A 24,129-nucleotide genomic window follows, 5' to 3' on the forward strand; every position below is an offset into this window, starting at 1 on the left:
CCTTGTCACTTAACCTCTCTGATCTAGGAATTCTTAGCTGCCTTCCCTACAGACTGATTGTAATAAAGAAACCCCTTAACACCCAAAAATGCCACTCTCAGCCCTCGGGATGAAGCCTAACACCCTTGACCTGGCCCATGGCGACCCGCCATCTGGTCTATGAAGACCCACCCAGTCAGCCTTGAGCCCTGGGACCAGTTAGCCTGGGCCCTAAGCAGCCCTCCCGACGGAGCTCACAAGGCCTCCATGAGCCAGCCCACCCATGGCCTGTCTGGATTCGTGCCCTTTGCTGGCTTCCTGCCAGCCAACCTCAGATATGCGTCAGTTCCCCAAAGGTGCCCTGGAGCCTCCTACCCCAGTGCCTTTGCATTTGCTGTTCCCCGGCCTGAGACACCATTCCCTCCATTCCCCAGGTTTGCTTATCCTCATCCTGGTCCCAGTTACGAGTCATTTCTTCAGAGGGCCCTTCTTGACCCCTCGTCAGACCAGTTAGATTCCCTGGTCTGTCCCTACCCCTCCCCACCACCACACTTGTCCTAGCAACACCTGCCCCCCGGCTGTGCACCCCCAAAGGTCAGGGTCCACTACGCCTGTCCCCTGCCCTGCCTCTGGCACAGAGCCCACAGGCAGTGCAGTGGAGACACCTGCAGGGACAATCGATGACGGCTGCGAGGGTAAAACACCTCTACCCACAGCGGCAAAGGGCCCCTGCTGTCTGGGGGTGTGGCCCGTAACCATGGCCACGTGAAGCGACAGGAATGTGCCCTCTCAGTCCGGTGTGCTGGCCAGAGGGCGGGGACCCAGGCTGGGCCCAAGGAGCACAGCACGCTCCGCCCTCTGATTTCCACTCGGGCCCCCGGGCTAGCCTGGCGGGTTCCTCCCCCAGCCCAGTGGAGGGCTAGCCTGCACCCTGGCTCACTCCACGCCCGCCTCGCTTTATTGGCCAACACGGGTCACGTGACCGGACCCAACGTTCAGGGCCAGGAAGGTCCTCCCGGGCAAAGTCCTGCGGCAAAGGCTGTGACTGGTGGCGGGGGGCAGGGGGCAGCGGGCTCTGCTCCGTGCTGTCTCTCACCACTACTCGGCGTGTTTCGCCGTTTGATGCACTCCCACACCTAACTCACGTCCATACTTCGGGCCCAAACTTTCAGGAAAAGAGTCATTTTAATTTTTAATTCAATTTTTTATTTATTTCAATTTAGAGACAAAACCACTGATCGTATCCCAAGGTATTATTTTGCGTACGGACATCATTATTGCTTTCTAGAGGTACACTTTTGATGCATAAGCATGAATAAAAGAACTAAAAACATGTATACAGAATTAGTGCTACCTATGAATAATGAGCATCCTTGTTTTCCCCTCAAAAACTTGGGCCCAAAAGTGCGCATTATTCACGGCAGAACACAGAGATCGGCCCTCAAACAGATGCTGCTCACAGATAAGACAGCAAGACCCCTTGTCCCGGGCAGACGTGTGCCCCTTCCTGGCCTGAGTCATTTCTCCGTGAGAAGCCTGGGGTGGGCACTCGACCCCCGAGGTCAGGCCGTGGGGGCAGAACCCCAGGGGGTCACAGAGGTGGGGTTAAGCTTTGCCTCGGCCTGGGTCCTCTGGGCCCCTGTGTGAGAGACCAAGTGGGACCCAGGCCTGCGCTGGCCTCCGTCCCCACCAGGGCCCCCGCCCCGACCGCCCTGACCTGCGCACACTGGGAGAGAAGTGCCATTCATGAATTCTGCTTCTATTTCAGGCACAGAATAAATCAGCATCTCCCAAATGAAACGTGGCAGCATTAAGCGCCACTTGGGGTGTTTCATGGCCTGTCAGAGCCTGTCACAGGGACTGCAGAGGTGGCTCTTTCCAGGAGGCATACGGGACCCTGCGGGGACCCTTTTTTATTAGAAGTGGCCTAGGTTCGTGGACCACGTGGCTTTTGCCAAGTTAACCTTTCCTGAATTTGCAAACAGCATGTTTCTGTGGTTTGACAGTCGTGAAGGAAAAGGGAATGATCGCTAAGGAACGATCGAGTCCCAGGCGGGAGAATCAATTTTACACACCTGTCTCCTGGCAGGAAACTGGGGCCTGCAGAGGCTGGAGGGGGGACATAAGTCAGTCCCCTGCATTTAACCCATTTTTTGTTGTCAACTGTACACACACAAAGAGTAGAGAGTGCACACCCCACGGACGGACCAACGATCATTAAAGCTCCGTCCAGGGAACTGTCACCCAGACGAAGGGAGGGACGTGGCCAGGAGCCCCCCCTGCACCCCCTCCTAATCCCGTACCCCTCCTGCTCCCAGGAGCCAGATCCTGGCTCCTTAAACCAGTCCCTTGCTTTTGTGCAAATGGAATCCAGTGGCACCTGCTCTTGTGGGGCAGGTGTCCTTGGCTCCTCTCGCTGCTCCGGAGAGTCATTCTTCCCCTCTGGTCTGTATCCGTCCCTGGTGTGAACACAGCACCAGTCATCCATTCCGCTGCCGATGGATGCCTGTGGGGCTTCTCGGTTTAGACTCTTGACACTTTCCACGGACACGAACGTAGATGCCATCTGATACACTTGTGCACTCCTCTGTCTTGGGCAGAGACTAAGGAGCGGAATTGTTAGGTCAAAGAATATAAGTAGGTTCAACTCACAGTCTGCACAGTTACCAAAGTAGCCACCAGTTCGATTAGCATGTGTAATGTGTAGATACTTTGGTGAGAGAATTAACATCTTTACACCAGTCTTCCAATCCAGAAACGTGGCAGACCCGTACACTTAAGTCTTTTATTAATATTGTTTTATTATTTCCACCTGTAGGTATAATGTTTACTATAGTTTTGGAGGTGTTTTTCAGATGAAGGAAGTCTCCCTCCAAGTCTCCTTCCATTTATGTTTTGCTCAGAGTGTTTCTTATGCACAAAAATTAAATGGTGTAAAATGGTGTTTCCTCCTCCAGTCACAATCATCACGATGCTTCCCGCTCTGTCCCGTCAATGGGCCCATTGCCTCGATCTGGGCCACGCCTGGGAGTGCAAACGCACTTCCACGTTGACGGCTTCCTGCGAGTTTGCCTGTTAGTCTTACAGACTAACAGTCTTTATTTCTAGTCACGCTTTTTTCCTTAAAGACCGTTTCATCTACTATGAATGTAGCAAAAAGCAACCCCACGTTTACTAGGTTCAGGTGACAGGCTCATTCATTTGTCTTCAAAATAAATGTACGGGAGAGCACAGGGGCTGTGAAATCAGGGGCTGGGCCTGGGCGCCGGGGCCTCCCAGGGGAACTGATGCAATTCGCTGAACCTCCTCTTACCGGACAGGGGATGCCCCCGTCTCTCGCCTATAAATTTCTTTCATCAGTTTTGGCAAATTGCTAAGCCATTATCACTTCAAATATTGCTTCTACCTAAGTTTTCTCTTCTCTCTGCTGGGGACTCCAATTAGAAATGTTGGATGTACTGCCCTGGCTGGTGTGGCTCAGTGGTTTGAATACTGGCCTGCAAACCAAAGGGTTGCCAGTTCGATCCCCACTCAGGGCACATGCCTGGGGTGTGGGCCAGGTTTCCAGTAGGGGATGCATGAGAGGCAACCATACATTGATGTTTCTCTCCTTCTCTCCTTCCCTTTCCCTCTAAAGATAAGTAAATAAAAATATCTTTAAAAAATACTGGATTTTCTCACTGCATCTTGTGTGCCTGATTCTTCTCCATGGTTTCCAGCCTTAGCCTCTCCCCTGGTCTGTCTTCCTACGTACTGTCTTCAGCTGCGGCCAGCCGCCAGTAAACCTGTACATTGTGTCCATAAAATTGGACCGTGTTCTTCAGTTCTAAAAAGTCTGCTTAGTTCTTTTCAAATGAAGCAGTGCTGCTTTTTCCAATTTCCAGCTCTTTGCTTTAAGGTTTAAGAGTAGCCGGCCTTCCTGAGCGTAGGCACGTTGATGCTATGAAGCCCATGTCTTGTTGCGCCACCCTCTGCACCCCGGTGGGTTTGACGTGTAACTCTGTCGCGTGGCTCTCTCGGGTTCAGGAGCTGTTCCGCAGCACCGTGGAAGCACTCCAGGCATTCGTGGACACCCTGTTCCTGCAGACGCTCCCAGGCGTGACCGGCCTCTCCTGGGACCAGAGCGGACGCCTGAGGCGGCAGGCGCAGGAGAACACCGCCCTGCAGCTGGGGGAGTCGGACCGCTTCCGGAAACAGCAGTGGAAACTGTTCCAAGAGCTCCTGGAGCAGGAGAAGCAGGTGCGGGTGGTTTGCAAAACAGGGGCAGAGACTGGGTTTTGAGACTTAGGAGGGATGATGAGAGGTTCCGTTCACCGAGCACCTCCCAGTGCCTTTGCTCGGCGCTTTACCGAGGCTCCGGTTGCCAGCCCTGCACCAGAGCCCTCCGAGTGGGCCGGGGGCACGGCGAAGCTTCCCCAGGGTGGGGATCGGTAGGTAGTGCCTTCAGCTGATCCACTGAGAAAGACCAGCAAAAGAAACTACAGAAGGTGTTTCACAGGGCAGTGGATGGGGGCGGAGATGAGGGGCTGCCCACATGGGGCTCCTGTTTCACAGCGAGTCTCTTTCCACCATGAACACCACGGATGTGGCCCCGGCCGGTGGCTCAGTGGCTGGGACCACGGTCCTTACACCAGAGGGTTGCAGGCTCGATCCCTGGTCAGTCAGGGCACATACCTAGGCTGTGGGTTTGATCCCCGGTCACGGCACGTACGGGAGGTAACCAGCTGACATTTCTCTCACGTTAGTGTTGCTCCCTCCCTCTCCCTCTTTCTCAAACCAGTACACGTGTCCTCGGGGGAGGCTTTAAGAAAACACACACGTCCGCGCCAGGTAGAATAACGGGCCGCAGAGAGGTCCCCGTGCTTGTCCCAGACCCGGAACACGTTACGGGCACAGGGCACAGGGGTCTGTGCAGATGTGATTAAGGACCTGGGATTTGGAGCTTATTCTGGATCATCCGCGTGGGCCAAGGTCATTGCCAGGGGCTCTTTACAGGCAGCTGCGGTTTGCGGACAGGCCCCTAACCTTGGAAGCTGAGCCCTGGGTCTGAGCCACGGCAACTCCCTTCATGGGGTGGGTGGCCTTAGCCCGTCACCTGACCTTTAACAGCTTCCGTTCTGCACACCCTCATTAACTGTCTCAGAACCAAGGCTCCTTCATGGAAAAAAAAAAAAAAGGATCAAGTTAAAGCCTTTCGCACAGTGCTCAGCCACTTGATGACATTGACATTGAAAATATCGGGATTTCACTTCCAATAAATCATTAGGCAAACACCTATGATTCATCGAAAACTCTCTGGTTAGGAGCTTAAGTTATTTTAGGCCAACACCACGCTCTGCACCACTTCTGGTTTCTACCCGTATCTGTTTGCCTTGTGAGGAAATGCAGGTGTGTGGATTTTTCTCGGCCCATGAAGAAGAGTTTCGAGGGGATAGATAAATGATGAATTTTTAAAAGAAAGTAATAATGGATAGGAAGTTTTCAGAATTACTGACAGGTACGAATCGTAGGGTGAAGGGAATGCTGACTAACTTTAGGTGCTGTGGGGTCAGGAATGTCTGTTTAAAGTTTCAAAGGGATAGAAACATCATGCAACTCTCACAGCGGCAAAGGAGACCAAGGGAACAAGGAGCAGTAAAAACCACAGTGACCAAAGGAACGCCGGTGCCCTCACACGAGGACTTCCGGGACCAGGGTCGATCCGAAGGGGCAGCGAGCAGTGTCACAGGCGGCAGAGAGGGGTCGGAATTGTGCTTCTCCTCCTGTGTCGTGGAAGGAAGGACTGACTTTTTAATTCCCGATTTGTCCAGCCGCTCGCTGGTGGGCTCCCGGTGGGCTCTCACTGGGGCGTGTCGATGGAGAAAACACTGAGTGTATTGCTACTGCCAAACTCAAGTTGGCCGAGACGGTGCTTGTCTCCAAGCTAACCAGCGTGATCCGATCAGATTAGAAGGCAATCCCCAAAACAAGCTGTTTCCCAAAACTTGAGAAACTGATCCTAAAACCCATATGAAAGAAGAACAGCCAAGAATAGCTCAGATTGTGTTGTATAAGTCCACGAGGGGGGCCGGGGGACCTTGCCCAAGCCGCTGTGAAACGTCACTGCAAGTGACAGCCGGCACGCAGTGAGGCGTGGGGCAGAAACCAACGACCCACAAATGAAGGTCGGAGCTCAGACCGAGGTGTGTGTGCACGTGGAAACTGTGCATGTGGAAACTATGTGGTACACGGCGGCAGGTCATAGAGAGATAAACTCTAGGAGGTGCAGGCACAGTGAGTGTCCACGTGTCCACAGAAACTCAGATCCCTTCCTCACGCCGCAGAAAATCGGTATGGAGTGCTTTACCAGGTAAACGCAAGTGGGAAACATTTTAAGTCTTTGGGAGAAAATATAAGGGAAAACGTTAATGCCACCAGGGGAGAAGGATTTTAGACGAGAATTAAAGGCACGTGACCACAAAGCGGCAATGGACGGAGGAGGCCGCTGAGCTGACCCGTCCCCCTATCTGGGCCCAGGTGTGGATGGAGGAGCAGGGCCTGGCCGCTGCGCTGCAGACCCACTTGCAGGACGAGCAGGACAGCGTCACCCGCCACGTGCTGGACCGGCTGGGGGGCCTCAGCGACGAGTGAGTACTGCTCTCAGGAGGGTTGGGGCCTTGTGTGACATTGCGTGACACTCTGTGCCAGCCCCAGTGTCCTCATCTGCAAGGGGATTGGACACATGGACTGCCCCTGCCTCTTCCGGGCTGGTTTTGAAACCAACCAAACCGTAAAGGCCGGGGCGGGGGGGGGGGGGGGCTGAATGCACAAAGCAGAGCACAGTGTTACTTGTTAATTGTTGCTTCACTGTCTGTCCAAACGACCGTGAAGCCACTCCCACCCCGCCCTGTGCAGCGTGGGGAGGGTGAGGGCTGGGTGCTGCGGGGAAGTACTTCTCATTTCCCTCCTTCCACGCCCTCCTCAGTGACAGGGGCTCGTGGCATGTGCTTCCGAGAGCTGTCCTCCACGGGCGCTCCGTAAACACCTTTCCGCAGAGTATTTCCATGCGTTACTTCACGTGTGCTGTTCGGTGGTTCTCAGTAACTTAAGAGTCCTGCACCGGGCCACGACCCAAACTCAGAACACTTTCATCACACCCAAAACACCCCATGTGCCCATTTCCGGTCACTCATGTTTTTGCTCTGACGATGAGCGTAGTGGGGTTTTTCAAACTGCTAAAATTTTTTTTTCCTTATTTCATATCACATGAGGAAAATGGTCTGGATAGAACCGTTTCTGCAGGTGCCCAGCCTTTCCTGGGGAGCCGATCGGTGGGCTGGGAAAGAGGCAGGTGTGGCAAAGGAGACTGGGCTGCGGCGCCAACACCTGGCGGCCACGCCGGGACAGTGCAGCGGGGCCGCCCCCGGGAACCTGTGTCCCTGGGCTGGGCCAGCATTCAGTCCGCTGGTGTTCGGTGCACGGCCCCTGTAACGTGCTTGGCGGTCAGATCCGCCTTCTTACTGCTTGTTTCACATCCTCCTCCCCGCCCTCTGCTCCCTCCTCTCGCCTTCTTTCCCATTAAGTGTCTTTATTATTCTGTTTTATCTCCCGTTGGACTTGTTAGTTCCATGTTCTTTTCCTGTGCTTTCGGCGGTTCAGAAATTTTTTATTGCATCCTTGACTTCTCAAAACCTAACATGCATGACTGTATTCCTTCTGCCTTAGACTTCACCTAATTCCATTTATTGTTCCTCAGATTAACCCTTTCTCATTGAGTATTTTTCCTCTATATTTTCAACCCCCTTAGATGTTATTGCTTTATGCCGTCCCTGTTCATGTAGATTTACTCACAGATTTACCCCTTCTGTTGCTCTTGACTTTTCCCTGTACCCATAAGCCTCCGCCTGGGACGGTCTTCCCTCACCTGGCCTTCCTGTGACTTCACATCTGCTGGGGACAGCTTCTCCCAGTGTTTTTCTGGAAATACCTGTCTCCTCCTTGTTTGGGGGGAATGTTCTCACTGGGTATGGAATCGTAGCTTTCTTGTTATTTAAGGTGCTTTTTAATGTATTGTGTTGTTTGTGCTGTTACAGGTGCTCTGTGTTTCACCCCCCTCCACCCAGCCTGCCCCCCACTCCCACAATCAGTCCCTTCGTGTTGCCCGAGTCCATGGGTCTTCCATGCACGTTCTCCGAGTAATCCCATCCACTTTCTTCAGTGGGTGCCCACCTCCCCGGTCCCCCTCACAGCTGTCATTCTGTCCCATGTTCCCACGCCTCTGGCTCTAGTTTGCTCATAAGTTTGTTTTGTGCATCAGGTTCCACTTACAGGTGGGATCACATGGTATTTGTCTTTCACCGCCTGGCTTATTTCACCCATAACAGTCCCTGTTTCCGCCCACATTGTCATAAAGGGTAGGAGCTCCTTCTTTCTTTCTGCTGCGTAGCCTGCCATCGTGTGGACGGACCCCGGGTGGGTTTTTAAATAGAGACACAGTGTTGTCTGCTGATTCCAGTTGTTTCTGGCTCCTTTTTAAATTTCCTTTTGCTCTTTGGTTTTCATTAGTTTATTATAATCCTCCTAAATGTGTATGTGGTTCTGTGTCTGTATTTTGTTTGTTTGACAAATTCGTTGTGCTTCTTGGATCTGTGATTTGCTGTCTTCCATCGGATTTTGAGAATTCTCAGCCGTTATCTCTTTAAATATTTCTCCTGCCCATTCTCTCCCCCCTCTTTCTGGGATCCAGTTACACATTTATTGGGACTTTTCTCTTGTCCCATGTGTCTCTTACATACTGTTCTTTATTTCCATTCTTTTATTCTCTGGGGTTAGGTCTGGGTACTCATATGGGACTACCTTCCGGTTCACACACTCTCCCGCTGTGTCTCATCCTCCGTAAGTCCACCCACGGAGTTCTTATAGTCGGTGACTGTGTTTTCAGTCCCAAGATTTCCATTTGATTCTTTTCAAAGTTTTCAGTTATCTGCTGTAATTGCTCATCTCATTTGCTCTCTTAAACTTATCTATCATAGCTATTTTCAAGTCCACATCTGGCTAGTTCAGTATCCAACATGGTGGGTATGTTTGTAGTATCTGTGTTTTCTCTTTATTTTTGGCCAGTTCTTAGCTGTTTGCAAGTCTGGTTACATTTATTGACTACTGGGCACAGTGACTGAAAACTGTTGAGATAATTTAAGATTTTAAATAACAGGGCTTTCCTTCAGAGAGGACGTATCTCGCTTCTAGCAGGGGCTACAGGTAGAGGCAGGTCAAGCGCTCGCTCCATCTGCGAATTCAGCTGGTTGAAAAGCCGGCCTCTGTTGCAGAATGGTTCCTTGTTCTTGGGACGAGGGCCCCCAGGTGAAAGCAGGGAGTGTTTGCTGCACTTTTCTGCCTCCGTGGGCTGGCTGCCACACTCTGGTCCGCTTCTCAGGTACTAGCAAGGACCTCTGTTTATAAAAGCACAGGTTGGGCCTCTCTGGTTCACCAAGGTCTTCTAGTTGAGTCGTTAAGACAGGAGCTCGGTCACAGCCTCTAGTTTCAGTTTGGGATGTGTCAGTGTTGAGTGTTACCTGAGACACTCACGTGGGCATGTGCTGAAGGCAGCGCACACGCGTCTGAAACGTGGGACAGGGTGTGAGCACATTAAAAAAGATCAATAGAGGAACAGGTGGCTAACCGAAACCCGGTGTGCACCAGGGTCTGAGAGGGCGGGCCGCCGGAGGTGGGACAGTCCCACCCCAGCCACTCTGGGAGGGTCTCTGCCGCTGTGACCGTTTGGGCATTTCCGGGCAGCTCAGTGTGCGGGGGCTCTGCAGAGAAACAGAACCAATCAGATGCATGTGTGTGTGTGTATGTATGTGTGTGTGTATGTCCATAATCTGTGTATCTACCTGTGTATCTATGAATGCACCTATGAATGTATGTATCTATCTAAGTATCTATCTATCGCTGTATCTGTACCTATAGAGACAGAAAGGAGGGAGGGAGGAGCCAAGAGGTGGCAATACCTGCAGTTGGCCACGTGGAGACTCGGCACAGCTGGAGCGTAGTTCCGGTACAAAGTCTGCAGGTCTGAGCATGGAGTGAGCTGGGGGCATCCGGCCCGGTCAGGAGGCCAGCAGGCTTAAGACCCAGGAAGAGCCAATCTCTCTGTCTGAGCCCCAAGGCAGGAAAATGGTGCTGCCCCAGCTCAAGGTGGATGGGATACGTTCCCTCTTGTCTGGGGGAGGGCCAGCCTTCTCTCTGCTTCAGGTGTCCGCTGACCGGACAAAGCCCACCCATTCCAGGAAGGGCTCTCTGCTTTCTCAGGTTACCCATTTAATTATGGCTGTCACCCAAAGACACCCTCACAGGAACACCCCGAATAATGTCGGGTCGATCTGTGGGCACACAGGAAACTGACCACCCCACTCAGAGGAGCCCAGGGCCCTGACCCCTACCCCCGCCCACTCTCCCCAAGGTCCGCACGGTGGCTCCTGCAGGGGCACGACCTGCTGCTGCGCTCAGCCCTGCGGAGGCTGGCGCTCCGCGGCCACGCCGTGGCCACCCTGACCCAGATGCGGCTGTCGGGGAAGAAGAGCCTTCTGCAGGAGCTGCGGGAGCAGCACGCCCTGGAGCAGGGCTCCTCCCAGTGCCTGGACGAGCACCAGTGGCAGCTGCTCAGAGCCTTGGTGAGCGCGCATCGGGCCCCTGCACCCGTCCGGCAGAACCCGGGTCCTGCCACCCCTGTCGTGACGGGGAGGGGACTGTGGCAGCCCTGTGGGGCTCTGGTGTGTGCTATAGTGAGAATTGTGCTGAAAATGCGTATGACCCCGGAGCAGAGCTAGGTACAGATGTCACCCGGAGGCTGGGGGAAAGGGGGTCTTGTCATCTGTTCTAACAGATCCGGAGAAAGACCCTGTGAATCACAGGGCTGAGCTTAAACCCCAGCAGGCTGACTCCAGGTCTCAGGAACCCACGGAGCTAGGGGGGGCAGCCGGGATTTCTGGCCCGTGAGTGCGGGGCAGACTGGCGCTCTGTCTCGCTCGGCCAGGAGAGCTGGGGGGAAGCAGGCGGCCCCTCCTTGCCTGAATCACAGTCACGTGAGGAAAGGCAGTGCCCGGGGCCCCACAGGCCCTGCTTTGGCTTCTGTGATGTTCCCAGTCACTCAAAACCCAGCTCTGCTGTGTGACTTTTGGGAAGTTACTTCACATCTCTGAGCCCCTGTGCCCTCATCACACCTAGTGCTCAGGCCCCACGGGGGTCAGGAAGAATGAGGAAGTCCTTGATGTGTGACAGGCTACGCGTGGCACTGGGCACACAGTTGGGACTCAGTAAACGTCTTTGGTTGAGGGGGTACCTTCCACACACACCCGGCTCATCCACCGTGTTGGGCTTTGCAAGCCTGGAGGCCCCGGCTTTCCGCCCCTTCTGCTTCTCTGGCCCAACCTTCCTGGGCCCTGGGCAGGGCGGGCCCCACAGCCCCATCCCAGCCGGAGCTCCTGCGCCAGGCAGCAGTATGGGCTCGTCCCTCTACCCACCCCGTCCTTCCCTGTCCAGGAGGCGCGTGTGCTGGAGGAGACCAGCAGGCTGGAGGAGGAGGCGCAGCAGACGCGGCTGCAGCTTCAGCAGCAGCTCCTGGCCGAGGCCCAGGAGGTGGGGCGGCTCCTGCAGCAGCGCATGGAGCGTGCCATCGGGCAGGCGCTGCTGGGCCACGCGCGGACCGCGGCCACCAAGAGCCGGGCCAAGGACCGGGAGGACTTCAAGGTGCGTGCTGACCCCCATCCCCAGAAACCAGAGGGCAGGAGGGTTGGGGTGGGCGGGGACGGATAAGATGACTTGGACAGAGCAGCCACCTGGCCGCCGGTCGGCGCCACACCCTCCCGGGGGCTTCTAGCCTTTCAGGGGTTGCCTGTCATTTTTACAAAGTGAAGGACAGTAGCCTTTAACCTTGGCAGGGAGGATAACCCAGGCCCCACATCTCCAGGGACAGGGCATCTCAGTACTTCCTCTCTTTCTGCTTTGGGGCGCAAGGTATATCGTTGAGGAATGCATCTAACTGCAAGTAGCAGAAAGTCCTACTGAAATGACTCAAATGAGTAGGAGTCATGCATCCCACATAACGAGAATGTGCAGGTAGGGAGCTCCAGGCACAGAGGCGCTGTGATGTGACCAAGCACCCGGCTCTTTCTGTCTCATCTGCTGTTCTGAGGGCTAGTGCATGGCCTCATAGTCTCAAAATGGCTACTAACACTCCAGACATCAGATCTGCATTCCAGAAGGAAGGAGGAACATGACAAAGTCTTTCACTCGCACTGAGGCTTTACCTTGACATCCGGGAAGGGAAGCCTCTCCACCCCCAGCAGTCTTTTCCTAACATTGCATCTGATTGGCCAGGGTCACACACCCAGCCTGAGACTGTCCCTGACCAAGAAAAGTAGGACAGGGCGGGGGGACAGCAGGTTTACAGCCGTGAGCACACCAAACACAGAGTTTATCCTTGTGTTATTATTTCCTGTGCGAGGAACTGTAAGCCCACTTCTGCCCCACCCTGTCTTACCAACGGGTTTAATGCAACCACACGCTCTCTGCCTGCTCCCAGACCAGTCCAGGTGGGGACTGGGTCCAAGATGCCAGCCCGGGCAAGGGGGATGCACCGCACGCCAGCCCAGGCCGCGTTCTTTCCCTCCCGCCCACAGAGGACGCTGCTGGAGGCGGCTGTGGAGAGCGTCTACGTGACCAGCGCAGGCGTCGGGCGGCTGCTGCAGCCCTACTACCAGCAAGTGCACAGGGTCGTGCGGGACCACGAGGAGCGCAAACTGGAGCAGCTGAGGGCCCTGCAGGGTACGTGCCCCCCGCAGGGAGGCCGTGGTCGGGAACCAGACACCCTCAGAGTCTGGGACCGAATGGGCTGCCAGTGTTGTTGGAAATCTTACATTGTCCCGGTTCCATCTGCTCGTTCAATCCCTGCTTTGCCCCTCAATGGCTTTCGAAAAGGCACTTCAGGAGCGGCTGGGAACAGCACAATAGGGCTTGTTAATGCGGGCGAATCAGGACAAGCCCCGGACAAGGTGGAGTCAGGGTAGGGTCACTCACTCTCTGGGAGGAATGTCCGCAGAGCCCTACTTAGTGGTGACATGGTTTTAGCTCTGGGCTTCCTGGCGGCCAGAGCAGTGGGAAGGTCCTCAGTGAGAGCCATTGCAGTGACCGTGAGAAAGAACTGGCCAGTGGCTCTGTGATGTCCCCAAAACCCAGAGGATTTTCCCCATGGGCTCTCGTACGTGGTGGTTACCCTGCGTGACGGAACAATGTCTCCACGGCCAGCAAGGACATCGTGTAACGACAGAGTCAGTTTCTCAAAGGCCACACTTACAACGCCCTTCCCTGCATCAGGCCCTTGGAGCAGGGTCCACCCAGGTTCTCGGAAGGGCTGCGCCTGGACTGACCGTGGGGCGCAGTGGGACCTGGTCCCTAGGTGGACGGGCAGGTGGGTGGGTGGCAGGTCCCGTCGGCAGGTCCTGGCAGGGGTCTTTGGTGACATCTCCTGTAAGTGAGCTCAGCTATGCCTCTGTCCTCCCCTCGTCCCGGGGAATTTGAACCCTGGATTCTTACGACTCGTGGGACGTACCCAGAAATACCCCAGCTCCGCAGACCTGCATCCTGGTTTCCAACAGGGCGGCTGATCTCCTTGCCCAGCCAGAGACAGCCAGGATGGGGCCCTTCGGGACCAGCATACTCAAGTCCCCTTCTGAGGCCTCAGTTTTCCCGTCTGCGGTGCTAGGGTTCGGTCCGCCCCCTGTGCATTCTCTCGGCTCTGAGTGCCTACTTCCCTGATACCCCAGCTCTGATGTGGGGGTCACCCAGCAAATGAGCTGAAACAATGTAGCCCAGTGTAACCAACCACATTAACACCTTGTCTTTTTTTTCATTCCATAAATTCTTCTGTATTGAAAACTCACAGAATGTCCTACCCCAGGGGGTCACCCAGTTACACCGCCTTTAAGGTCTACGCAGCCCAGGCCCAGTGAGGCAGGCAGCCTGCCGGACAGCCCGCCGCCAGGAAGTTCGCCGTGGCAGCCGGGCAGTGCAGTGGCTGGGGCGGAGGCAGCCAGTTAGGTTGGCAGCTCCTTGGCTGGGCGTAGCCGCTGGCGAGGCCACAGCCCTCCCACAGCTCTACATGCCGGGTTGTCCTCCCTGCCAGTGTGGGTTTAGCCGTTTGCGGTGGCTGCTTAGCATGACATATTTCTCCCAAGCCTCCCCTGGCTCCCGGGGCCAAGAAGGCGGCGGGTGGTGGAGGGACAGCAGGTGGCCTGCTGGTGGCCCGGTGCCACCTGTGACGGAAGCCCCTTCATCCCCACCCCGCCCTGTCCCCCCGGTGGACCACAGGCTGGCGTCGATGGCTCTCTGTGAGCAGGTGTGTCCCACCACCACTTGCACCAGGCACCCACCCCCGCCCTGGCACAGAGCTGAGCCCCCAAACACACCTCGATCGCCGTGTGTTACGTGTTGCAGGAGAGAGGACGGAGAACTACAAGCTGCGGAAGAAGCAAGAACTCGGCAACCCTTCGTCCGCGGACCAGGTGGCGGGTGGGACTCGTGAAGCATCCCCAGGCATCCACCAGAGGTGAGGTCCCCACGAGGGCACACTCGCCCCGACAGTCAGCTTCCGCTCTCAGCATCCCCTCCGGCGCAGACAGATCCCCGGGACTCTGCCCCGCTCCCTTCCCTGCCTGTGCCCCCTCCCTCCTGGGGGCCCGTTGGCTGTGGCCCCGGGGGCGTTTCCAGTTCTAAGCACTGCCCACTGCCCTGACAGAGCACCACCCCCTCACTCACACCTCGGGGTCCCCCAGAAGCAGACCCTGGCCTGGGAACTGGGGGGTGGGGCAGGTTGCTCATGGGAGGTGACCCAGGACGCTCAGCGAGAAAGCAGGAGGTGAGGCAGACGGTGTCCCGGCTGCTGCCTTCGCAGTGGTCCGCCACACGCCGCGCAGGGTGGCAGGGTACCCCACCGTCCCCGAGTTCCAGGCGGCCACAGCACCGTGTCCGCCGCTGGGCCCTTCCCAGAGGCCTGGGAAGGAATCTCCCCAGGTTGCTCAGGCTGTCGGCAGAGTCTAGTGCCTTGAGGAGTGGAGGTCTCTGTTTCCTAGTGGCCGTCAGCGGGGCCCCTGGCCTCCTGGAGACCTCTCTCTGGTCCCTGCCCGTTCCCCTGGCCGCCATCTCACTCACACCTGGGACCTCTCTGCCATCTTCTTCCCCTGCATCTCCAGCTCCAGCTGGAGGGACTTCTCAGTTTTATGGGTTCCAAAGGCTGAGACCCACCTGGGTAACCCGGGGCCATCTCGGAGCCTTACAGTCCTGACCGCCGTGAAAGGCATCCGCTGCACAGCTGTCAGGGATTAGGGCGAGGCCCCCAGGGCGGGGCACCGAGTGGCGTATCTCAATGGAGAAAAGCCCGTACTGCCGGCGATAATGAGGGGTTTCCAGGACAACTGAGGCCCTGAGCACCGACCTCAGCAGTATCACAGCCGATTGGTCCACATCTGTCGTCTCAGCCCCAGGTGGACCTCTGTGAAGGCCGGGGTGATGAGTCTCTGACTCTCACCTGTATCTTCAAAACCCAGCACAGAACCTGGCAGGCCAGAGACCCATTTATGAATGAACAAAAGAGTAGATGAGTGGATCCATGCATGGATGGGTTTTGTAGGATGAATAGGAGTTCGCAGGACAAACAGAAGAGAGGAAAGACATCACTGGCAGGACAAAGCATGAAGCAAAAGCAAGGTGTGCTTCATGGGTGGCTGCCTGTGACGCTAAAGGCGGCTTCTGCCTTCAGCTCTAGAAAACTTCAGCTCCTTTCAGAAACTCGGTCACAAACACTGAGAAGGCAGAGAGTAATCCTGGGAGCGGGGAGGAGGGGACTGAATGTTCCTGTTTGCGAAGGTCCGAGGAGTGGCAGCCTTGCGGGGGGGGCGGGTATGTCCACAGGAAGCGGGCTGCCTCTTCTACGGACAGGGAGCAGCTGGGGCAGTCCTGCGACGTTCAGCAAGGGGGCGACCTTCAGGAGAGCGCCTTCCCCCCCAGGATTTCAGCCTTTTCCTCGAGTGAAGCGGCCACCTGCTGCTCAGCCACTTTGCAGCTGTGGGACCTCAGGGACACCCCGACTCTCCTGCTTGCTGCCCTGTGGTTGTCACCAGGCCACCCTGAGGACCCAGTGAAAAATGTGCCTGAGATTCTGTAAACCCCTAAGAGTGAATGGGTTTCCTGATGGGTCCGCTGGGGTGAGGCCCTTTCTCCTGTGGCCGCAGTAAATCGTGGCCATTCTTCTCTCGCGGCTCCCAGAGCTCACGGACAGCTTGAGATCACTAATTTGCAGGACACAGCAGGCCCTTGGGGAAGGCCTCTGACCCCGCTGCCGGCCAGGGCGGCCCTGACGGCCTTCCTTCCCTCTTCCAGGATGCGGGCGCAGCAGAGAAAGTTCCTGGCTCAGTTCACCGTGCACCAGTGCCTGCGCCTGGAGGCCTGGCAGCGGAAGGCCAGCGTCCTGGGCCTCCTGGAAGCGCAGCTGGAGACCCAGCTGCAGGTGGGAGCTTCGGGGCCAGCCTGGACCTGGCAGGTGGTGCGCTAAAAAGGCAGAACTGGTGGGGGGCTGGCCTTGTGGCCCCAGGTCAGCGGTGGGGCCTCGGTGAGGGGACCGCACGCCCCCTCGGGCCCCTCGGCCCCTGCAGAGGCTCCCCAGCAGATGACATGTCAGCCTGGCTGTGCGCTGTGAGCCTCCAGGCCGCGGGGCCCAGTGGATCCCACTCGGTGCGTCTGCAGCGCTCCCTCTCAGGCCGGGCCCTGGGCACACTGATGGGCTCCTGTCCAGTGATCGTGGGCGCAGGGCCATCGTCACCTCGTCACCCCACGGGCTGCTCCATGTCACAGCAGGGTGTCACTCAGGGTTGCTGGGGACCCAGGCTCACACTTGATGTAGGACACACAGGAAGCTCAGTCCCTGTGATGGACAGCGGCCATCTCATCACAGAAAAATCTCATCGGCGTGTGATTGCTGATGCGCTTACTGATAAAGTGCGGCTCTGAAGCAAACCAGCTGCCTTCATGAAAGATCACCTATCCCACAAGGGAGGCCCCTGTCTGAGGGCCTATCATGGAGTCACTGAGCTGGGAGGGGTCCCTGTACCTCCTAACGTTGTCCCCAGCCCCCAAGGGGCAGGTCCCTGCTAGGACCCCGGCCACAGGTGGGGACACTGGGAGGGTAAGGCACTGTCCAGCCCGCACAGTTGGCGAGCTGTGGAATCCGGCTTTGTGCAGTTAAAGCGGGCTGGGAGGTGGGAGCTGAGACTCTGGGGTCAGATGGGGTGGCTGAGGCCTGGGCCGGCAGGGCCGGCAGGGCCTGCAGTGAGCGCCTCTCACCCCGGTGCTCGCCTCTGTAGAATGGGCACCCGTGGCCCCTGTGCTGGGGGTGAGGGGGACCACTACCTGGCAGGAGCTGGCTGAGGTCAGCTCCCCCCACCCCAGGACGTGTCTCTGCCCTGATCGCCCTGGGGGCCACTGGGAGAGTTCTCCTCTGTCCCGGACACAGGGAGCCTTGCCCTGGTGGCAGCTCCAGGGAGGCCCGGCTGACGCCCCCGCTTTGCCTGCAGGATGCCGAGCAGAGCTTCCTCTCCGAGCTGGCAGCCTTGGCCCGTGTGCCCCTCGCTGAAAGCAAACCGTCTTCCAGTAAGCGCGGGCCGTCGGGTACGTGGTAGGAGGTGGTGGGCTGCAGTGGGGGACTCTCTGGGCCGGGAATGGGGCTTCCAGTCCCGAGTCCGCCACTGGCTGGCGGTGTGGCCTTGGGCACCCTGCTCCCCTCATGGGGCTTTCGGGTCCTTATCTGTCCAGGAGCAGCCTCCTCAGGGCGCCCTGGGGCCCTCTGCGCCCCACCCCTCAGTAACTCCGACCCCTGCGGGTCACCAGCTGAGTCTGATCTCTGACTGTTTCCCCGTCTGTGAAGTGATGACTCAGTGTCATCACAGGGCATGGCTGCAGGAGAGTGACAGAAAGTGTGTAAAACACACAGGTCTCTTCAAGTAAAGTCCGAGCCTCAGGTTCCCACCGCTTCGGGAGTCGTCCAGTCAGCAGGCGGCTGTGGGAAGCCTGAGGACCAGAGTTTGAATCCCTGCTCTGCCACGCACGGCTGTGCAGCTCGGGAAGGCAGTTCACCTCCCGGGCCGCGGCTTCCTTACACGTTAAACGGGTAGAATGGCAGTGAGGTGCCCGGTGTGCACCTGGCCCACAGACTCTCGAGTCAGGAGGGGCTGCAGTGTGGCTGAGAGAAGCGGTCACTTGCCTAAAGTCACGGCCAACGTCTGGGTCCCTGTGTTTTTGCAGAGAAGCCTGTGAGGACCAAAAGGAAGAAGCCCCCGCTCCGGGAGAGAGGGGGCCTCGGGGGGCCCAGCCACGACGACCCTGCGCCTGGGGAACACCCCTCAACGTCACTCAGGTACAAGGGCCCGGGCTCAGTGCCTGCGGCTGCATGCTGACCACCTACTGTGTGCGTCTGTGTGAGGCTGGATGGGCCCAGAACCAAAGTTCTGACTGCCTGCATCTCTTCTGTGTTTCACGCAGCAAAAGGCTGAGCCAGCAGGAAAGTGACGCGGCTGACGGTGAGAATTCAAAGAAGATGCTAAAGAGGAGAAGCAACTTGTAGCTGAAGGCCTTCCACTGGGGGTCGCACAGAAGCCCTGACCGGGGTGTACAGGCCCCTCCGCCCCCGTGAGAGGCCCACCCACCCGGGGACAGACGGCAGGCCTCCCTGCCATCACGGGCTAGTCATGAGGGGCAGAGAACAGACGTCAAAGTGCCTGAGAAAGCTTGAGGGAGTGTGGCAGACCTGCCAACAGTCAGACACCCCATGCTGGACACCTTGGGAGCTTCGCCCTCTCAGCTCTGTCCCTTGGGGTCTCTTCCTGGCTGTCTGCACCTCCCAGCACCATGCACTGGAGCCCCCAAAACCCGCCCTCCACAGGGCAAGGCTCTCAGTCCTCTCAGGGCAGCTCCGTGGGAGCGGGGGGTCTCCAGGCATTGCTGCTGTTTTCTGGGTCCCCGTCCTCCGCCCCATGAACCGTGGCCTCCGGTTGCCATCAGGACTCTTCAGGGCCCACCCCTGCCCATCCTGGGCTCGGCCAGCAGCTCAGGCCTGGTCACTGGGGTCCGAGCCTCACGGCCCCACGACCCCACGACCCCAACACAGACAACTCCAGACAGCACCCCCTTACCATGGAGGAATGTTCCGGGGGCACCGCTGCCCCAGTGGACAGTGAGAATGTCCAGAAACTTCCAACCAGCCCACATAGAGCACTGCCAGGAGAGGTCTTTCCCACCCAGAAAGAAAACTGCTCTTTTCATCAAAAACGGGGATTCTCAGCCTCGGCACTGTGGCCATTCTGGGTGAGACGACACTTTGGGGAGGGGAGCGTCCTGTGCACGGTGGGATGGTAGCAGCACCCCGGGCCCTGCGCACCAGACACCAGCAGATCCCTACCGTGACAGCCAAAAATGCCTCCAGTCACTGCCGGATGTCCCCAGGGGCTGTCCCTCCCTGATCTAAGGCCATCCCGCTGGAGAGCTGGGTGTTTCCACAAATTCCCTGAACACGGTGGGCTCTAGGCACCAGGGGCTGCTGTCTCGGGGATTCTCCAGACTATTTAGGACCTGAATTTTTACTTCTCTTAGCCTGAATTACTCTCCTAGGCAGGAAAGACTGGCTCCTTAACAGAAATAACCCACAATAAAGGCATCTGCCAGCCCTGACCTCCCGACACCGGTCGGCAGCCAGGATTCCCAAAGCCGACCGACAGCCCCGCCTTGTGGCAAAATAAAACATCTCATTGTTCTGCGGCCTCGGACAAAGCTTCCTTCCTGTGGGATTCCAGAACCTGGTGCCCATTTTTCTTTCTGGCCCCTGCATTCCGGGGCAGAAGGCTCCCTCGCAGGGAATGTCTGATTTGGTGGGAAGGTGGCGGTGACGGCATTACCGTGGCTGCCTCGGCCTCCGCCGACCTCACGTGGATAACCGTGTCACTTTGTTGGCGTGGTTTCCTTCGCCCACAGAGTGTGTCTCAGGGCACCGAACGCTTGCTAAAGATTTAAATGACAACACCCCAGTCAGGCCAGCGGGCCATTCATTTTATTTCTTTCACAAGCTTTGAATTCAGAAGTAAGAGCCACAATAAGTCAGTTATTAAGTAAAAATGGGGGTGATTACAAAGGAAAACTTTGTACAAAACTTTAAAAATCTGACTGCCCTGTCCACCTCCTCAGAGGGACGAGGACACGGGCAACTGGAAGCCGCTGTCACCCTCCCGGTCGGCAGCCCTGACTGGGGACGAGAGACCCCTTTCTGAGTGTGACCCGGGCTCGGCCTGACTCTCCAGAGCTGGCTGGAAGGGCACACGGAGGCCGGGAGGATGGCATGCCAGGGACACACGCCACGGAGACCGGCGTTTCTGACATGGACGCGAAGGACATTTCTGCAAGCTGCCCTGAGAGGTCACGGATGTGGGCGGGGCGGAGCGGCTTCTCTGCAGCGCCGACGCGGGAGCGCGGGGACTGCCCTGAGGGCCGGCGGTCTGGGTCTGCACCCGCACTGGTCCTCGGCGACGCCCGTCGGGGGCCCCCACAGGCTAGCATACGCAACTCAGTAACATGCATCAACTACCCTAGAACAGCTACGAGGGTGCGGAGGGGCCGCCCGGGGTCCCGGAGCCGGGCGGCGGGAGGGGCGGACGCGAGGACGCTGGGACCTGTGCTCACTAAGGAGGGCGAGGAGGACGCCACGCGCGGCGCGGGCGTCAGCGCGACACACAACTCTGGGGCGAGGGGGTTCCAAGCAAACATACCACACTAGTACCACTTCTTCCTAAACGCAAAAGGAAAGAACCTCACTCTTGTGTCCCCCAGCAGCTCCACGTAAAACTGGGGGTCGGAGAACCACTGGCGGGGGAGGAATGGACATATTTCCCAGAATCCTTCACTCTAGCTCATCCGCCCGTCCGCGGTCAACCGAGGCTGGTGATGTTGGAGCGGCCACCAGGGGGCGCCACGATGCGGTGGCCCGTACGCCTGGGGTTGTTGTCATCTATCTGGGCACCTGAAAGAGAGAGCCAACTACCTTTGTCACCGTCTCTACTGGCTGCTCCTGAGGTCCGGGTGCTTCCCCCATACCCTGGCCTTTGGGACACGGAGCCCTCATCTCAACCCAGTCCAGGCTCGCCTCTGGGGAGGCACCCCGCCCTCTCTCCCTGGTGCCCCCTCGGGCCCTGGGGCACCCTCCGGCACTGAGTACTTCTTGTCTGGCTTTAGGTTCTTGAGACAGGTGGGTACCCATCGATGGAGGACCTACTGTGTGCAGGAACGGACTTGGTGCTTTAACAATGCTGCTGAGCTTACAGTACACGATATACAAAAGGAGAATTTGAGGCTCGGCTCACATTTCTTGGGGATACACCTAGAGGTCTGTCTCCAGGGCCTGACGCTCCAAAGCTGTTCAGTGTGGTGCGTGCGTACGTGCGTGCGTGCGTGTGTGTGTGTGTGTGTGAGCTGCTCATAGCCGCAATCACCCACATCACCTGCAGGGGGCAGATCTGCAGAGAGGATGCAGCGGTCTCTATTTTAGATCTGCAAAGCCGACCAGCCATTCTAATCTCAAACATCCCCTGCAGTTCAATAAAGACTTAACAGCCCAGCAGCAAGCCCGGCGCCTGGTGCTCAGTAAGTACCTACTGAACGAACAGGCAGTGACTGGCGGGTAAGTGGAAGGAGGGGTGCTGGGGGGAAGGCTCTGGGTCCAGGCAGGAGACTGAGGCTCCAGGACGACCCACGCCTGTACTCTGGGCAATTTGTAATCAAGCACTTCCCTCGCTTGGCCTCACTTCCTTTTCTGAAAAAAAAGGACCACGGCCCCCTCTGCCCGAGACATTGCATGCTTGGGGTAAGTTCTGGGGCACACGGATCAGAGTGCAGACTTGGATTTTCTCTCCTTGTTTGGTTGGTAGGCAACATCTCTTCCTGGTGGCTCAGGAACCTCCCAAAGGCCCCAAAATTGGCCTCTGCTCACCACCTCTTCCCCTCGTGATCACCTGCACCTTCCTGGCTCCACGTCAAGTCCTCCGAAAATACCCATCAGGACAAAAGGACCCCCGTGCCTTAGACCATGCCACACCTGTGCAACGTCACTTCACACAGGTAGGTAAAAGGATGGCTGTGAGGCTGTTCCCGGTGGCCAGAGGCATCAATGTGGCTGGCAGCTAATGAAGTCAACTGCCACATTGCTGTGCGGCTGCCCCAGGCAGTGCTGGTAGCCTCAGAGAGCCAGGGAGGTCGTGGCCCTTCCGGCTGACAGTTTGCCTCACTGCTCTTCTCGGGTGCTGACTTGAGAACAGAACGGTGGCTCGCACACCTGACTGTGGTGTTTCCCGGCACTGCGTCCGACCTCTGTTCTGCTCACTGAGTCCAGTTGTGTTTCCTGTCTGTCTGTGCAAAAACACTGGCTCTCTGGGAGCACCAGAAGCACACCAGTGCGTACGCTGCTCTCGCACAAAAGGCTCCTGGAAAGCAAGGTGGTCCGGACCACAGGCCCCCCGTTTGTGTCCCCACTGCATGATCGCCGAGCTCCACCGCCTCGGATGGAGGAAAGGTCCGCCACGCCCACAACCGGCATCCACGTTTCACCCTCTCTCCGCCCCTCCACTCTCTTCCGCCCAGCGTCCCCCTTTTCTGTTTCAAGGTCCTGCACTCCTGCCAGACCAGCAGTCCGCACACCAGGGCCCCCGACAAAGCCCGGCCCATTGCCTGGTTCCCTGGAGCCCATGATTTAAGAATAAGTTCTAAATGGCTGCATTTTAATGCCCATTTCATAGCTTGTAATAGCCTGGTGTACTGAGCCTAAAACACTATCTGGCCCTTTAAGAAAAAGTCTGCTGCCCTGGCTGGTGTGGCTCAGTGGATGGAGTGCCCATCTGTAAACCAAAGGGTCACCTGTTCAATCCCCAGTCAGGGCACGTGCCTGGGTTGTGGGCCAGGTCCCCAGTGGGGGGGTACATGAGAGGTAACCACACATTGATGTTTCTCTCCCTCTGTATCTCCCTCCCTTCCCCTCTACCAAAAATTAAATAAATAAAATCTTTTTAAAAAAGTCTGCTGACCCCAGGATAGACTGAGGACTTATTCATTGCCACGTTCCCAGAGCCTGTTGCCTCCATTACTTTGCAGGGTGACCTCACATCCGTGTTCCCAATGTGTGCGTGCCCGCCCCCCTGTGGCAATCCTGAGAAATGGCAGGCACGTGTCCTGGGGCTTTCCCCGAGTCTCAGGGACCCGCCAACTTCAGGTTTTGCCCACACACACTGCCTGAGCATCAAGCCCCAGCCGTTTGACACAGAAGCACTCAAGGTTGCCGTTTCCTTTTTAAAGCAGTAAGAATAACCAAAGCCTACGCACAGGGTTGCTGTGAAGACAAGCCATGAGTCCCGAGAGCGCGTGATAAACTGCAGGGGATAGGCTAAAGGCAGTGGCTGCCCCGTCACGGTGCCATGCTTAGCTCCATGGGTAAAAGATAAAAGTGTAAAAACGTCCCCAGGTGGGACTCAGGATGAGCCAATTTCTAGGCAGACTCTTTGTAAGCCAGGGTCTGGTACCTCCAAGCTGCCCATGGGCTCCCTCAGCTTCCTGGCCTTCCCCAGCCCGCACTGCCCCACCCAGAGGAGAGGAGGAGAGGGTGGCCCCACGGTCCCCTCCTCGCTGCATGCCAGAGGCCCTGCGTCCCTTTCCACAGGAGTGTGGGTCCCCGGCAGCCCACCTGACAAGCTGAAGTTGGACTGGTGGAGGTTCCTGATGGGTGGAGGCTGGTGTTTGGAAGGCGAGGATTTGGCAGAAGGAGCGGGAGTTGCATATTTGGGTGTAGCTGGCACCTCGTACACGGGACCATCGTACATGCCCCTGGGGACCCCTTGCAATCCAGAGACCTGAACGGAGGGAGAGGAGGGTGACTGAGGGTCGAGGCACACCTGTGCTGCTGGTTCAGGGCCCTGGGGGCAGGACAGTGACCTGGGGTTGCCCCGGGGATGGGCGCACCCACATACTCCACACACACAGGTGCATGCGTGCACACACAATTCACATGATCCTGCGCATAAAGAAATGCACGATGTA

The 24,129-nt window shown here is 57.2% G+C and overlaps 2 protein-coding genes across 4 annotated transcripts in view; one reads left to right on the top strand and one right to left on the bottom strand.

Moving 5' to 3' along the window:
• Positions 1-19,813, top strand: part of EVC (EvC ciliary complex subunit 1) — a 44,222-nt gene extending 24,409 nt beyond the window's left edge. Inside the window, exons 12-21 of one of the 3 annotated variants that reach the window (XM_053672468.1) lie at positions 4,066-4,218; positions 6,496-6,605; positions 10,421-10,631; positions 11,500-11,706; positions 12,639-12,783; positions 14,452-14,563; positions 16,393-16,519; positions 17,583-17,676; positions 18,310-18,421; positions 18,547-19,813. In XM_053672468.1, the coding sequence (XP_053528443.1) occupies positions 4,066-4,218; positions 6,496-6,605; positions 10,421-10,631; positions 11,500-11,706; positions 12,639-12,783; positions 14,452-14,563; positions 16,393-16,519; positions 17,583-17,676; positions 18,310-18,421; positions 18,547-18,628 (1,353 nt within the window). In that variant the 3' untranslated portion in view covers positions 18,629-19,813. Of the gene's footprint in view, positions 1-4,005; positions 4,219-6,495; positions 6,606-10,420; positions 10,632-11,499; positions 11,707-12,638; positions 12,784-14,451; positions 14,564-16,392; positions 16,520-17,582; positions 17,677-18,309; positions 18,422-18,546 lie in introns of all 3 variants that reach the window. The other 2 variants (XM_037126938.2, XM_053672467.1) reach the window with 2 other exon arrangements.
• Positions 19,814-20,130: 317 nt separating this feature from the next.
• CRMP1 (collapsin response mediator protein 1) overlaps positions 20,131-24,129 on the bottom strand; it is a 48,364-nt gene continuing 44,365 nt past the window's right edge. The window contains exons 13-14 of the mRNA XM_037126764.2: positions 23,777-23,942; positions 20,131-21,070 (exon numbers count right to left, since the gene is read on the bottom strand). Of these exons, the coding sequence (XP_036982659.1) occupies positions 20,979-21,070; positions 23,777-23,942 (258 nt within the window). The 3' untranslated portion in view covers positions 20,131-20,978. The remainder of the gene's footprint in view (positions 21,071-23,776; positions 23,943-24,129) is intronic.

The sequence above is a fragment of the Artibeus jamaicensis genome, unplaced genomic scaffold, assembly GCF_021234435.1.
Source record: "Artibeus jamaicensis isolate MK-2021 breed Jamaican fruit bat unplaced genomic scaffold, CSHL_Jam_final contig_76, whole genome shotgun sequence".
Taxonomy (NCBI): Eukaryota; Metazoa; Chordata; class Mammalia; order Chiroptera; family Phyllostomidae; genus Artibeus; species Artibeus jamaicensis.